This window comes from Anoplophora glabripennis, unplaced genomic scaffold (assembly GCF_000390285.2).
Source record: "Anoplophora glabripennis isolate ALB-LARVAE unplaced genomic scaffold, Agla_2.0 scaffold354, whole genome shotgun sequence".
Classification (NCBI taxonomy): Eukaryota; Metazoa; Arthropoda; class Insecta; order Coleoptera; family Cerambycidae; genus Anoplophora; species Anoplophora glabripennis.
In genome coordinates this window covers 40,972-58,135 of record NW_019416649.1, presented here as the reverse complement: position 1 = coordinate 58,135, position 17,164 = coordinate 40,972, and the positions used below count along the sequence as shown (strand labels likewise).

Here is a 17,164-nt window from a genome sequence, read left to right as displayed (position 1 = left end):
ATGAAATGCTCAAGCCAACTAACGTATTTAAAATGATAAGCATTAATACCGTATTTGTGTAAATAGCTTTCCAATTACCGCTTTATAATTGCCCATTTTTTAAAGTATTAAAATGGATATAGTATGTTATCCTTAGGTAGACATATGCCATCGCGGACTTTTCTGTAGACCTATATAAGATACACAATTCCACCATACATTATTTTGTTATATCTAAAAGGGTTTAGGCAGCGTTTTCCTTGAAAGCTCCCAGACGGCTTATTTTTTTCCGACAGCTCCAACAAATATCGTTAATGTATACAAAAACTTAACAAATTATATACTAAAACTTTCCTCGAGAACTACTCTATCCATTGGTGAGAACAGCATGAAAATCGGTGCAGTAGTTTTTGAGTTTATCGCGGACAGACAGACGCGGCGGAGGACTTTGTTTTATAATATGTAGTGATGTAGGCCAAATCCGACACAATTTTTCTATACTTCACTGCTTTAACCGTTTAAATTTATGTATGAACGTTGTACTATTCCACCAGTGGAATAGTTCCAACGTTTCTGAGCCCTTTGTCTTTATGGCTTCTTCCACCAGCTGATGGCGTTTCGCAATTATTCACTGTCGAAATAAATGAAATAGACCTCTGAGTTTGGAAGCCGATATTAAGAAAACGTAGGAGCAAACAAATTTGAAATTTGGACCATATACAGGGTGTCTCACGGTGACGGCCCATTAGAATTATTTCAGACTACTTGGATTTGAATTTTGAAAATTTGGGATTCCGGGTTTTCGGGCATGCCCTTCTCAACTAAAATAGTGGCGTCCACGTACCACTTCCGGTTATACCGGAAGTCGCCATCAACTTGTTTATTTTAAATGAAACACCCTATATATTATTACAATTTTATATTCTACGTGTTATTTTAGGTGGACTTTTATGAAGTTTCCCTAAAATTAACCGTATTCGAGATATTTAATTTAAAAAAAAAATGGAGAGAAATAGTGACTAGCTTCAAACCATGTACATTTTATAGTAAGAAAGATAAAGCAATAAATATTTATAGGGGGGATAGTTAGACCCCTAAGCTTATTATACTTTCAAAGTGGCTTAATTGCACACAGGGTGCTAAAAATTGAATGCCGAGTTTAGTTAACTTCAAATCTTCATAAGTCGGTTTTTTTAAATGGAACACCTGTAGTCACTGTTTCTCTCTATTTTTTTGAAAAAAAAATCTCGAAAACAGTTAATTTTAGGAATAGGGAAACTTCATAAAAGTCCACCTAAAATATATATATAGGGTGTTCTATTTAAAATAAGCAAGTTGAAAAAATCAAAACAAAATTGATACCTCTCACTTTAACTCGTCGTAATTATTTTGTTAATTGATAAAAAAAATTCCAAATTTTTACTGACGATAAGTCGAACTATTGTCTTTAGTACTGTGAAGGTAATTTGTCTCAAAAGCTCTTCTTTTTTTTATTTTTAAGCAAAACAGAAGGGAGTGCTACCTCCGTAAATATTGCGTATCTGCGTATTAATATTGGAACACCCTGTATATTTAAGAAAATTAGAGACATTACTAAAATCTATTTTTCCTCAAGGCAAAGGGCATTACTACACGAGACCTTCACGCTGTAACCGGCAATCATTTTGAGGATCCATAACGGACAGAAAAAACACCCCCGTCGCCTGCGGATGGGTTATTTGAAGTGGTTGAAACCTCGGTGACTAATCGCAATATTGCCGACGTGTCTCATTTGGGGCGGCGGAACCCCGAGCGACACGACGGGAATAATTGGAAATGGGACGTCACTACCGGCAAAAGCCAGTGGTGGAGGCGGAATGGTGTACTGTACAGTTTCCTTTGTCAAAACGTCTTTGGACTGTAAGGACTGTCCATTGGAAAATAGTTTGCTCTAAAAATTAGCGAAGGACTTTTTTTACAGTTCGATAGAGCCCAAACACTTAAAGCAGAGAAAATTCTAGATTAAAAGAGATTTTTGACAATCGAAAAACTAATGTAAACACTATCGCAAAAACGTTAATACTAAAATCGGATTTCAATATTCGGAATCGTGCAGAGAGAAAGCGCGTTGCGCACAGCGCACAAAGCGAATGACGCTAGCGACTGCAGTAGCTCAGCGATGTAAGGGTTGAAAATACTACTTCAATATTTTTTTTCTCGGAAACTGTATGGATCTTACAAAAATCATGTGGGCCATGTAAAGAAAATATTTTTAGCATTTCGTATAAGCGCTACATAACTTTGTTAATTTAAATGGAACACCCTGTATATTATTGCGTTTTTGAATTCATTTTTAATATTAGGTAGTGTTTATTATATGTATATGTGTTTAAAACTTACCGTTTTCGAAATAATCAATTGTTTTTGAAAAAAATCACGATAGAAACCTGCAGTTTTCACAGTTTTCACAGTTCGTTTTGTCATCTGTGAGCAAAACAGTGAGCAATAATCTTACGAGTTGAAAAACTTTTTTCTTTCAAATGGAATGACCCATATTAATTGTCAAGGGTGAATGCAAAATTGAATGCCCTTTCGACTGATATAAGGTTGTCCATACTTATCTCTAACAGTTTTCCAGAAAAATAAGATTATTTTCTAAAGTCCGAAAAAGTAGCTATGAAACAGCGTCAAGAAGGCCTTGTAATTGTATTAGTACAACGTCGATACGTAGGATTTTACAAAAGCACAGCACAGCACAGCACATCCTTGTCGCATCCAATTACACCAAGAGTCACTAAAAGTAGACTTTCAGCGGAGACTGGAGTTTTGTCAGTGGGCACTTGAGATGTTAAATCAAGATGATTATTTTTTTAAACGCGTCACGTTCTCCGATGTGACTTTTCATAAAAGTGGTTTCGTTAATGGTCATAATTGCCATTATTATGACACAGTCAATCCTCACCAATTCCGGACAACACAGCCAACGATGGTCTTTGAACGTGTGGGGAGCAATTTTGGAAACCCAAGTCATTGGACCATTCTTTTTTGTCCAACTGGAGAAGTTTATTGAAACTTTTTAACAAACACTCTAGGAGATTTGTAAGGCGACATTCCTTTAGCTACACTTCGAAGAATGTGGATGCAACATGATGCTGCTCCACCTCACAATACCGCTGCGGTTCGTCAGTTTACGTTACACCACCAACTACCGTGGAATATATGTGGCAGCGCATTACAGTAGCATTTCAAGAATTTGCGCCAGACATGCTGACCAATATTGAACAGTCTTTTAAAAACCGAATTCGTTTGTGTATTAAACAAAATGGAGGACACTTGGAGCAATTGATGTAAATCAGCGGTCTAAGTATTCTTCTCCTTGTTGTGTTCCGAGTTTCAGTTTGTTTCGTTTTGTGTTTTGTTTTAGTTGTTGTTAGTGGTTTACTTTTGTTTGTCAAACCACTTTTTAAACATGCCAGTAAATATTGACACTGTCAGTTCCAGGCCTGATAAAATGTGAGAGAAAAGTGGTTATGCAAGGCCTTTTTGACGCTGTTACATAGCTACTCTTTCGGACTTTAGAAAAGTACCTGATTTGTCTGGAAAAGTGTTAAAGATAAGTATGGACAAGGGGACCGCCTAGCCGGGTGTCTTGGCCGGCGGATTTCGATCTGCCGAGGCATCACGGACGCAGGCTGGAATTTGGATGGATGACCTAAGGCAGGCTCGGGGACGTGGCTGTGGCAACCTACTAGAGACCTGGGTCGCTCAACATTTGCCGCATGCGCAAAGAAAATCTCTGTAACTCAAGACATCATACTATACTGTCATACATAAACTGTACGAGACTTTGCCACCAAGCCACCCGTGTAGTAAATAGGATGGTTTGAAGAAAAGTACTCGAGTAATGAAGGAGAGTGTACAAGGGGACTAATAAGGCCTAAGTGCCGAGGTGGAAAAACAATTCCACCACTCTCCGATATAAATACATACATACAAGTATGGACAACCTTATACCAGTTGAAAGGGCATTCAATTTTTCATTCACAAATAATATGGCTCATTTAATTTGAAAAAAAAGTTCGTAAGATTATTAAATGTAGGTCTCAGTATTTCCGAGTATGAATAACGTACATGTTTTGACAAGATAAGAGTAATTTATGCAAAAACAGTTGCAGAAGAATCCCTTCTGAACCGCGACATATTTTTTAACTGGTGGATAGGGCGATATGATCAAAATGGTTCAGTTTTCTACATTATTCGTAGCGTGGTACAAAACGGAAGTGTCATAACAGACAGAAACAGAATGGGTAAGTTTTCTTATTTTTTCGCTTCTTATTATTTTTCCTTTGAGTGCTGTCTCAGTTACGCTAAAAGGAAAACCCCCACTTTCGTAAACATCCTATAGGACCAAATTGTAGAAAAACTATGTCAAAAATTGTAACATCGTAAGAGATACGGGTTTTATTCCGCAACCGCTGAGGATAATTAAGAAAACTTTCGGCTTCAGCAGGAAGCGAAAACCGCAATTACTATTATTTAAGCCGAAATCATCGAGGATAAGCATCCCCCTCTTCGTTCATTAAATAACTCTTCTCGTCCACCGAAATTATTAAATCGATATCCTCGCTGAGCCTTATAGGAAAAGTTGCCGTTTATGATATACAACTTAATTTAAAAACTTTCCCACTCGTCGAATGGAACTTCTCCTAATATCGCTTCATTACTTTCTGCGAATTAAGGGGATTCGGCCCCGAATGGGCCCTCTGTCGGGAATCGATTTGTTAAAAGCCTTTTAATGTCAACTGGGCGGCTTTGAAAGGGCTTCGCTGAATGGTTTTTTTCCTTTGTGGAGGTGCTAGGCGGTGCGACGTTTCTAACGGCAAGTTGTTAATTTGGCACGTGCCGGATTTACAAGTTCCACACGGAAAAAAGCTTTGGAAGCGTCAGGATTAACGCACGCGCTTGTTTCAACACGGGCTTAGTTTTAATGCTATTAAGTTTTGTGTAGTTGGATAGTTGGATTAGAATTTATTTTCCACAATCGTGTTTTTATTGCAATGCCAATTGAGCATGAATTTGAAAACATGACAAAAAACGTATTTTTTAGAAAAAATATAGGACCATAATACAAGGTGTCTCTGAAATAAGTGCGTTCCTCGAAAAGGGCGATAGAGGTCACGAAAATGAGCAACTTTTATTAAGCAGGTGATAGTCTAAATGCTTCTGTTTCTGAGGAAATTAATTAAGAAAATTAACCATAAATGTAATCGGACCCTGTGCATCTTGTGCACGTGCGTTGTGCGTTGCAGTATTACTTAGCCGGCAAGATAAGAGAGAGAACCGGAGAAATATAAATTGTAGGTAGAAATAGGTAGTGAATTATTTTTTTTAGAAATATTTTTAATAAAACTTTTTTAATATTTTATATTTTATATTTTATTCTGATTCCGATAGATAATACAATAATTTTTTTAATCTAAATTTCCAGAGCTAAATTTTTGAAATATGGAAATGTATTACTTTTTAACATAAAATTTTATATTTTTAAATTCTTTTGTTAACAAATATTTATACTAATTTATTACAATTGTTTTTTTTTAAAGTAGTGTAATTTTCAAAATTAAAGTTTACGTAAATAAAATATTTTATTAAAAACTTCTAATCTAATATTGTCTTAGTTTAAGCTGCTATTACACCTTTATCATATACAGAGTGGTTGATTTTCGATAGTTTTATAGGGTACAGCCAAAACGGTGATAGATACAAAAAATCTGATATCGAAGTCTAGTCCTCTTCTTTTGAGTTTACTTCGCTGGTACCGAAAGATCTTGGCCAACTTGATTAGTTTTAGATATACAGGGTCTTTTTGAAAAATTGCCTGTTTACATCAACCTCTCTATCTCCGTTGTCATTAGATTTAGAAGAAAGAAGTTTCAACATTATTTGTTCTATTTCATATGAGGAAGCCATTGGCGTATTCAGATTTTTTTCAAATCGCACAGTTTTCCCGATATTACATAAACATGGTTTTTTTTAATAGAACATCCTGTATTTGGTCATCCTGTTGAACAGAATTTTTTACCTTTTCAGCCATATATAATAACAGATATCCGTTTTTGTTCAATTTCAACCTTGTTTGAGGAGATATTGAAAAACGAAGAACACTTTCTCATGGCCACCTTTTGCCCTCTATCGAATGGCATAATCAATTTTTATATGTAACGTTTCGTCTCTCCAGAACCATCAACTTCATTTTTTTAAATACGAATACACTGAAGATGAATTTTCGAGACAAAACGTCTGAATCTGGTTAGGGCTGAGGTAGTACAGTATTGGGGGTCATAAAGGCTTACAAAAAATGTAATAGAATTTCCAGTGTCGTATTTAAAAAAATGAGGTTGATGATGGTCCTGGAGAGACGAAACTTTACATATAAAAATTGATTATGCCATTCGATAGAGGGCAAAAGGTGGCCATGAGAAAGTGTTCTTCGTTTTTCAATATCTCCTCAAACAAGGCTGGAATTAAAATAAAAATTTCCAAAATTTCGGTTTTTTTCAAATATTTCGAAAACTAATCATGTTAGCCTTGATTTTTTACAGGCATGTTGTTGGTCCCCTGATTACGCATCTTTGCCCTCATTTAAGCTACTTCGTAGCTCTTACCGTTTCCGAGATCCCTGTAGTGAGAAGCAAATTTGTAACAGCATGTATATAGGTATTTTTTCAGTTGGCCATGTGATTTATTTAGTATTCGTCTTTTATTGTTTAATACTGACAGTTAATTTATTTTTGACTGATTTAACGACTTATACTTGGTTTTATAAATTTTGAAAGGTGTTCTATTTAAAAAGACCCTGTATATCAAAAACTAATCAAGTTAGCCAAGAACTTTTGGTACCAGCGAAGTAGACTAAAAAAAGAGGACGGGACGTCGACATCATATTTTAATAATGATGATTTTCAGCTCCGTGTGAAATTTCATTAATGTGAAAATTTAATAAAAGTTGCGCCCTTATTTCAGAAACACCCCGTATACCAAGTGCCCAATCGGTATACTTGAATATCCGTCACTGAAGCCTTCGATTCAAAAAATGAAAGGTGTTCATTGGGGGAAAGCGGTTACTGGACCTTGAATTTAACTTTAACTGTGACCTTGAAGGTCAATTGAAGGTCAACTTCATAATTTTAAATGGGAACGTCTATTTTTTTCCCTGGGAATGGATTCGACAGAAAATTTTACATCTGGATGTGATCCCAACTTTGACCTTGCGGTTACAGTCAAGGTCACAGCGAGATGAAATGATTCGTCACCTTTGAAACATTTGACTGAAAAATTGACTACAGAAATCGATCAGCAATGACCTCTATATCCCTACTCCTGCTTTCGAGGGTGCTGATCGCAAATATGATGGGTCGCGATCCCTCTTCAACCCTCGCAACCGCCTCTAACAGCCTAGAACTACCCCCCAATCGGATTTTGTGGAATTCAACAAGGTAAGTTACGTTACTTTGCCTTTTTGGTGGTGCTGATCACGAATAAGACGGTGAAAATCGTCGCCAACTCTCGCAATCCCATTGATGGGGTCAAAAGCAATTACTGGAAAAATTAAGGGTGGTTTTACACCCTTTGAGGGGGTTGCGAGGGTTGGGATCATTATAAGCGTGATCAGCAGTCTAGAAAACGGGGTGGATGAGCATAGATGTTAAATTAAAAATTGGAAATATTGTCCAAACGACTTACCTCGTTCCATTCACGTTTTGCCAAGCACCATCAGCGAGTGTAAGGTTGTCAGGGTAGGGAGGTAACTGATTCTCTGTCACTATCTAAAAGGAAAAAATCGCTACGTTAATTGATGTTATAAGTAGACTTGTGCATTCTTATAGTAATTCGACAAAAATCATGCATTTAAAGAATATTAGCATGCTCGTAAGTGCTAAAAAGGTGCAGTTAAATTGTGTCAAAGAACGATCGTGCAAAAAAAATCGACAGGCAAATTTTTTGAATTGCGAACAACAACGCGCAGATTGGTTTGTAGTAACGAAAAAGTATAAAATGTTTTTGCCGCTGTAAAAGTTCCAGTTTTATTGTTTTCCGGAAGATGTGGCGAGATCCTATCTGATTCCTAGAGGACTGACCGTCTCGTCTAGAGAAAACTAAATAAATCACATTATAAAATCCATCACGCCCCTTCAGACGAGTCCACTTAGGGAACATGTTTGAAAGTTTCAAGTCTCCTTCCCCAACTTTTTCAGGGTAGATAGGACACTTCCCTCTTCCTCTAACGCAATCTCCATCTTTCACTTAGCTCTCATTTATATTCCGGAGGTGTGTGGACTTATTGATTTGTAACATTTTTTATTAATAGTCGAAATCTATTGAGAAGAGACTATCTTCAAGAAAACAACACGATATTAAAATTTTAATAATCAGTTAAGATGAATAATTTTTACGTACGTCAGGATGATTTTTTTAATAGAAACATAAACCTCACAAACACAGGTACAGTTTCACTTCAGACGAATACAGATCGGTAACAAGGAAAATAGAGTTTGCACGTAAAAAAATATTAATAGACATACTACACTTTATGGCGGTGAAAAAACGTATCGGAAAAGAAAAATTTCAAAGTTTTACATTGATAGTACATGTCATAAACGCTCTAGCAACATTAAAAGTTAATGTTAATAAAAGTTTAACCCTTTTTTAATTGTCTCTAAAATCGCAGTACAAAAAGAGCGAATTCGCGAGCGGCTTTTGTCTGACCTTGGGACAATTTATTTATAACGCTGTTTTGCACACCCTACTTTGTTGTTGTCTTTAGAACTTAAAGATCATCTTAGTTTCAACTTTATGAAGTTCCTCTTTTTCGAGATATTTTTATGAAAATAGTTTTTCCTAACCCCAAAAACATTGAAACAAGCAGACAAATACAAAATACAATATAAACATTAATATACAGGCAGATTTAAAATGCACTACAGAGAATTTAGGGGCGTATTTTTGAGGTGAAAATAAGACTTTTTCCTATACACGTGAGTTCAAAATAAATTTTAAATTTTTTCTCCGTAAATTTGAAAATATGGCGTTCATTTAACTCTTTATCAGCCAATATCTTGGTAACGGTTGGTCTGAGAGATTTCGACCGTTATTGTTTAAAAATTGATAGGGGAATAAACGCACTAATAAGAAACATCAATGTACAGGGTAGCAAAAATGTTAGGGCCAATATAATTCAAGTGTACCCTTATAGGTGGCGCTCTCTACAAGCAGCGTAAAAAACAATGCCATATTTAAATTTACTGGAAATCTAATGGAAATTATTCCTAAAAAATTGAAAAAAATAAGAAACTTTGACACTCTGTATATTGAAAACTAATCATTTGTGGACCTCAAAAATACAATACTAAATTCTTTGTACTGAATTTTGAATATTCTTGTATATCTTGCAATTCAAAAAGCTGTCGACGTTTCGAAAATCTATCTATTTTCGCCTTCTGAACTTATAACGATTTTTGCTTTTGAATTATTTTTAACAATTTAAATTTGTTTTTTGCCTATTTTTTTGATCGAAAATTCTCTCCAACATAATGTTTATTGCATCCACAAGAGTTGTTATAACTTCGATTTTTTAAATTTTGTATTTGTCTCTTTTTTCCAGCGTGAGATTTTTCGTTAGGCAAAACTATTTTCACAAAAATTACCTTAACCAACTGACCCTTCCAATAAATAAGAAAAAACGAACTAAACCACAAATAAATAACTTTAAACATTAGTATTTGTAGGTATCTCTTGTAGAAAAAAATGTGTATTTTGTAATTTAACGATTTAAATAAATAAATAAAGTTTAATTCTTGCATAATACAAAAAACGCAGTCCCACGGAACAAAAAATCAATGTGCGAGAGACTAGACCAAACGCATACGACTTGAAGTCGATGAATCCGAGTCCGACGTTCGTTTGTTCAAGGTTATTTGAAAGTCAACTTCTGTTTTTTGAAGGTAATACAATTTTTATCCCAGGATTTTGAAAAAACGTAAAATTGATCATATACGTGGTTGATTTATGTTTAAGGTTACTTGAAGGTCAATTCTTGTTTTTTTTTATGGTAATACACTTGGTATCTCGTCAGGCTAGCGAGATATCCGAAAAATGACCTCTATAACCTCTATAAAAGTTGCTTGGGTCATCGGGGATTTGCTGACCTTGGCTTTGACCTTGAAGGTCATTTTGATAAAACTCAATAGAGTCGACTCTCAGACCGTAAGATAATGATTTTCGAATCCACGAGACTGGTTTTCATGATTTTGAGGCGATAAAAATGGCAACAAATATTTCCAATCCTGTTACCTCAGAATATGCTGGAGATGGTGACATTGCCCCAATGACCTTGAAAAAACAAGAGTTGACCTTGAACATGGCATTCAAAGTCATCAAATGGTGGCCTCCAATAACTTAGACAACTTTTGTAGAGGCCATTTTCCCGACATCTCTATTCCCACGAGATATCAGCCTGAGAAGTTAGAGAGGGAGATCTGACCTTCAAATAACCTTGAAAATAAAAAATAACGCAACCACTTCTCCCAACGTAAAATTTCTCGGTCTTTCAGAAGCCGGAGTTGGAAATTGTATTTTAACATTAAAAAAAAACAAGAGTGACCTTTAAATAACCTTGAACGTAAAATTTCTCGTTCTTTCAGCATCTGGGAACAAAATTTCGTTCCCATCAAAAAAATTATTTGACCTGAAAAATACTTCGTTAAACGGACTCCGGATTCGGATTCAGCGACCCCGGCAATAACCTTCCTCGACCTCACCCTTGCTCTGCTTCGCTGTCTCCGCTGACCGCGAAAGCGGAACTTGCACAGCGAGATCAGCGTCTGGACCGAACCGACGGAAACAAAGAAAAACTAAAGGAGCGAGAGCTTAATCTAAATTAGAAGCCAACTGCAAAATCAATAGGGCCATGCAAGAAAGCAAACGGAGGGAAACAGCGTCTAAATTAAAAACAAAAACCCGGGAATCGGGAATAGATTGAGATACTCGACTGGCGAAAGCCTCACCTCAGATCCAGTCCCTTTTATTTGAAAAATCCCGCGAGATTAGAAGCGGATACATAACGGAGCTCATTCCCGTTTCATATCTGCTTCGGGGGTACGTTTTTCTGATGGATGGTCCGTGTTTTAGCGTTAACGGGAGACTAAGGTTCTTTTTCAGCGGAGTGAAATAGTTTCTGACAAGTTAATCTCACTTTAACAATATTTCAAAATAAGTAATTCATTTCCGTCACGGGTAAACTGTAAAATATTTTCCTTGTCGGCAAAAATGTTGGAATCTTCATTAATATTTACGAGTGTTTCTAAAATTAACAGCGAACTGAAAATATTTTGTGAAGGAACAACAAATCAAGTTAATGAAGTCACAACGAGGAAATATATCCTTCACCTATATAGGGTGTTTTGTAACGAATTGGCCATACTATATAATGGGGGGTCCCTAGAGTCCAAATAGGTCGATAAAACTTAAGATACATTTTAGTAATCAAACTACATCGTCCAGCTGGGTATGCCTTTTAAATATGACTGCAAAATCATTTCCTCGAAATCTAAATAGTTGATTGTAATTATTTTCTAATCAAATATACTTTTTCCTAATCTCTGTTTTTCATTAAAAATTTATGAGAATATTAATATTTGCCAAATAGTAGTTAATGTCCGTTTGTAGTATTTTTAAACCTATATTGTGTTATTTTTAAAATAGATAATAAATTATGGTGTGTCATATACAGGGTGGTCCGTTTTTCATGGCTCACCATTGGCATCTTGGAAACCGTAAGATATACGGGGTGGTTCAAATTAGAAAAAAGTTGCGCCTTTTCGGGGTCATTAAAATAAACCAAACAGATCAAAGATATCTGGTGCCGTTTCTGGAATATTGCGAAAAAACTGAAAATAGTTATTTTGGAAAATGCCACCTAGCGTCCTTATTTCACAACAGAAAGAGCTGAAATTTGGAACTGGGAGATAAGAAGATACGAGAAATCCATTTTCGTCGAAAGAAAATTTCTACGGCCACTAGCTTCAGTTACGTAACATTCAATTGTTTTTTTTTCTTTTTGTTTTACGTCAAGAACAACTAGATTTTATTAAATTTTTAAGTACATTCTTGAATTTCATTAATTTAATGGGTTATTCTTCAAATAAAATAGTAGTGTTACACATTGACGTCTTCATAATTTTATCCTCTAACTGTCACTGTCAAAATTCAATATGGCGCTCATAAGAAAAAAAAAACAATTGAATGTTGCATAACTGAAACTAGTGGCCATAGAAATTTTCTTTCGACGAAAATTAATTACTCGTATCTTCTTAGTTTTTTCACAATATTTCAAGGCAGGCAGCAGATATCTTTGATCTGTTTGGTTTATTTTAATGACCCTGAAAAGGCGCAACTTTTTTCTAATTTGAGCCACCCTGTATAGCGTATCTAAAAAAAAATTCAACCCCTCCAATGACTTTTTAGGATTGACTCCTATCAAGTTTTAGATAAAAAGATTTGTAGGATGTAAAATTTGGCGACGTCTCAGTTGCTGACATAAAAAATAGAATGTCCATTTAATATTTTCAAATTGACCTCGTTTTGACCTTGAAACTTTAGGCTAATGTCATTTCCAAGGTCACAACATTTTACAATTTTTATCTGAAACAGTTTTTAATATGATTCAATCTTAAAAAGTTATCAGGGAATTGTTTTTTTTGGGACACCCTATATATGTTTCCCTTCGAAATATTAAATTTGCTCTTATTTGTTGAACTACACTCATATATTAAGCCGTACCGAACAACGCCTTTTTCGCACATCAATTAAAAGAGTTGGATCTGACTTTCGAATATCCAAAGGTGCTGACTAGCCGTAAAATACCTTGGAAGACGCGGGGGCGACGTTTTCTACAACAGGCAACGCCACTGGCGGCCTACCCCCCAGCAAGAGGGCCCCCAGAGTCTCGTCGTTCACCATAGCAGCGCCCACTCTGATTGATATGTAATCTTCGTTCTAAAAATGACAGAGCTCTCAACTGACCGATCACGTCTATAAACAAGATAGAGATAATGATCTCTCGTATAAGAACAATAATTATTGAATTTATCATGCTAGATTCTGGTATGCCTCAAGGATCTGCTCATGGGCTAGTGTATTTCAGAAACTCTTTTAATGATCTTGAATAGGTATTTGGAGTTCACTAAACCTGTTAAAAACAACTAATCTTTTTGCCATAATTATCTCGCGAAACATTTTTATCGGCGTGCTCAAAGGAATTTCTTAAAGGAAATACTTTTATCAGTGTGAAAGTTGTGTGAGGCCGATATTACATCACAGATTCTTTGACGAAACTTTTCATTGATATACAAGATAAATGTCACTCATCATTGAGATCAGAAACCCTCGATGCGGAGGTTTTCTTTGAGATAGTAAGCTTTTAAAGCTCTTTTCCTTCCAGTCTTATTAGATCCCGCCTAATCAAACACTTGAAGAGAAAGAAATAAAGCGCGAGAAATTTTTTTTTATAAAAAACATAATTTTACGCGTTTTTTCACATGAAGACACATTTGCTCTAGTCAATATCTTTAAGGAGGTATATCGGGGTCCGAAGGAAGTGAGGAGCGCAGGGGAAGTCCTATGCTTTTCTTATGGGACTAAAGCCCGCTGCCAATTTGAAAAAATTAAATTCTATTGAAATTATTTGCGATAAACTTTATTTATATAGGAAATAAATCTACTCATACGCACATAACATACATATTGACTATTTAACAACATAAAATATCATATTTTAGTAGTTTTAAATTATATTTAATGAACGCATAAAGACTATGTAGATGTGGCAACAGCGCTAATAATTAACTAGCAGTTGTACACACTGCGAACCTACAGACCTCGGACATCGGAGATATTGCGCGTCAAATTCGGGTAAAGATGCGTACGCGTTCAAAAATGTATTGTGTGTAAACTATGTACAATATAATTATTATATATAGCAAATATATCGTATTATCCTCGCGAAGATTTGTATCCTTTATTTAAAATCCGTAAATCATGTGAACTGGTAAAACAACGAGAATTATGTTAATTTAGTTCTAAAGAAATGAAATGACACTCGCGCCCATCTCTCGTCCAAGTCAAAGAAAATGTTGGATGCAATTTTGAAGGTTCTGTGATAGAAATTACATTATTACTCACTGTTCGTGTTTTTAATCTCTATTTTAGTAATGTTACAAAAGTTTTGCAACTATAACTAATTTTTTAGATATAAAGTTTGCTGAGAAATATTTATGTTCCTTTGTTATTCCGTACAAATGCTTTTATCTCAAGTATTACTAATTATATTAATCAAGTAAAGAAAACTTTATGTAACCCTAAATATTGCTGGGTAATGATTACGATGTTTTTATAAACCATTAAATATATTAAAAGGATTTATCAACTGTATTTTTTATTCCAATAAATATATCACAGCTTCCTAGTCTTTTTTAATTAATCTAGTTTTTTAAAAACATTACAAAAAATCATCTGTTGTGGATAATTTATTGTTGATAACAATGTACATGGGATTTAGGAAAAATGTATATGTTTGAAATCAATTTCGTTTTTATCAAGTCTTTCAAATGTATTCCCTCCTTGCTGTCAGCTGATTGCGACGTTGCCACATTAATCCTCAAGTCGGACAGAAATGCAATGATTGGTTTCTGTTTCTAATTAATACGGCTGTACTATGTTCAAAACTTACATTAGTTTTACATCAACAATAAGATAATATTGTGTACTATCTATGGAAAAGTTTTGTTTCACAATTTCTACATTTTCTTCTCAGTTGTGGGCAAAAAAGTACCGCACCGTCCATCTTCGCCATAGAAACCTATGTTAAAATGAACAACTTTCAGCAACAATATCTCAAAATCTATATTCAAAAAAATTTTCAAAAAAATATAACGCACGGAGGGAGCACTGGGTAATACGCTATATAAATTTCAAGTACATCTGTGCATTTGAGTAAACCCGATATACCTCCTTAAAACTCTGAAATAATTAATAAAAATAAAAAAAGCATATTTCGACCTACGTTTATATGAACTTTTTTTCACAAAATAACTTCGGCAACCACCCCCAAAATATTTCGCACTTATTTACAAACACCCTGTATATTCTTTTAATAGCATCACTCCGTAACGCTTTGACAAGCGGTGACAGCGACAAGCGCAAATCGACTTTCCAAAATTTTTGACAGTCCGTCAGACTTTGAATCGCGAAGCGAATCTAAAATTACACGATGAAGATCTCCGTCGAGGTTAAAGAAAGGCTGGAATTAGTCATCGATTTTCTGAGGAACGTCTTCCACGTGGGCTACATTCCCTTTGTGCTGTACTGCGGATGGAAGCTGGGACCAGATGGGGGCTGCGGCCCGTTCCACTTTACCCACCTCCTGTGGCACTACTAAGCCTCCCCAGGAAGTTTTTGTTTGTCTTTAGGCATGTTTTGTAATCCAAGTTTGTGAATAAAAGGCTTTTAAATTCGAGTTTGTTGTTTCTGAATGATCCTAATCTTCGAGAAGTAGGTAAGCTATTTATTTCGATAAAAATGATTTAAGAAAAATAAAACTTGTTGTTTTCAATTATAGTTAAATTTGAGTTAATCATAAAATATAGATTAGTTAGTTACTGTGAAAGTAAGCATATGTTCTCGGATTTCCAATTTGGNGCACTGGGTAATACGCTATATAAATTTCAAGTACATCTGTGCATTTGAGTAAACCCGATATACCTCCTTAAAATCTTTGAAATAATTAATAAAAATAAAAAAAGCATATTTCGACCTACGTTTATATGAACTTTTTTTTCGCAAAATAACTTCGGCAACCACCCCCCAAAATATTTCGCACTTATTTACAAACACCCTGTATACTCTTTTAATAGCATCACTCCGTAACGCTTTGACAAGCGGTGACAGCGACAATCGCAAATCGACTTTCCAAAAATTTTGACAGTCCGTCAGACTTTGAATCGCGAAGCGAATCTAAAATTACATGATGAAGATCTCCGTCGAGGTTAAAGAAAGGCTGGAATTAGTCATCGATTTTCTGAGGAACGTCTTCCACGTGGGCTACATTCCCTTTGTGCTGTACTGCGGATGGAAGCTGGGACCAGATGGGGGCTGCGGCCCGTTCCACTTTACCCACCTCCTGTGGCACTACTAAGCCTCCCCAGGAAGTTTTTGTTTGTCTTTAGGCATGTTTTGTAATCCAAGTTTGTGAATAAAAGGCTTTTAAATTCGAGTTTGTTGTTTCTGAATGATCCTAATCTTCGAGAAGTAGGTAAGCTATTTATTTCGATAAAAATTATTTAAGAAAAATAAAACTTTAGGTTTAGTTAAATAAAAAGTTGTTTTCAATTATAGTTAAATTTGAGTTAATCATAAAATATAGATTAGTTAGTTACTGTGAAAGTAAGCATATGTTCTCGGATTTCCAATTTGGTTTCAGAAAAGGTAGATCTACTCTTAAAGCATTATTGGCAATGATTGATGCTACAGTACAGGGTTTTGATGAGGGTGTCCAATCGAATGCTTCGATGTGTGACCTCTCAAAAGCTTTTGATTGTGTTAACGTAGACATTTTGTTACTTAAGTTGGAATATTACGGGATCAGAGATGGTATGCTTGAATTACTTACTTCCTACCTGACCAACAGGCAACAGTATGTATGTTTAAATGGTTATGACTCTAGCTTGCTCCCCGTTCAAAATGGTGTTCCCCAGGGTTCTGTCCTGGGACCCATTTTGTTTCTTTTATATATAAATGACTTGCCTTACTGTGTGGGGGACGCCTCCTGTTTTATATTTGCAGATGACACTACGCTAATTACAAAAGGTAACGACTTAAGTTTGGGCAGTCTACAACTTGCTAAAAATTGGTTTTGTTCAAACAAATTAAAACTCAATGAGTCCAAAACCCAAAATATTACATTTAGCACCGACAAATGCCTTCATAAATCTGATTGCAAAGTTCTTGGTATAACACTTGATAGTAGATTGGAATGGTCATCTCACGTACATCACCTTAGCTCAAAGTTGTCATCTCAAATATTCTGTCTGAGGCAGTTGGGACGTTTCCTCTCAAGTAATGTATTACGAACGGTATATTTTGCAATTGTTCA

At 35.4% G+C, this 17,164-nt stretch overlaps 1 protein-coding gene across 5 annotated transcripts in view; it reads right to left on the bottom strand.

The window, feature by feature from the left end:
- LOC108906905 overlaps positions 1-17,164 on the bottom strand; it is an 83,907-nt gene that overhangs the window by 52,351 nt on the left and 14,392 nt on the right. For 4 of the 5 annotated variants that reach the window (XR_002763059.1, XM_018710343.2, XM_018710344.2 and 1 more), the window contains exons 3-4: positions 12,880-13,011; positions 7,702-7,784 (exon numbers count right to left, since the gene is read on the bottom strand). Coding sequence is in view for 4 of the 5 variants with exons in the window: in XM_018710343.2 (XP_018565859.1) it covers positions 7,702-7,784; positions 12,880-13,011 (215 nt within the window). In the remaining variant the exon portion in view is untranslated. The remainder of the gene's footprint in view (positions 1-7,701; positions 7,785-12,879; positions 13,012-17,164) is intronic. The other variant, XM_018710346.2, reaches the window with a different exon arrangement.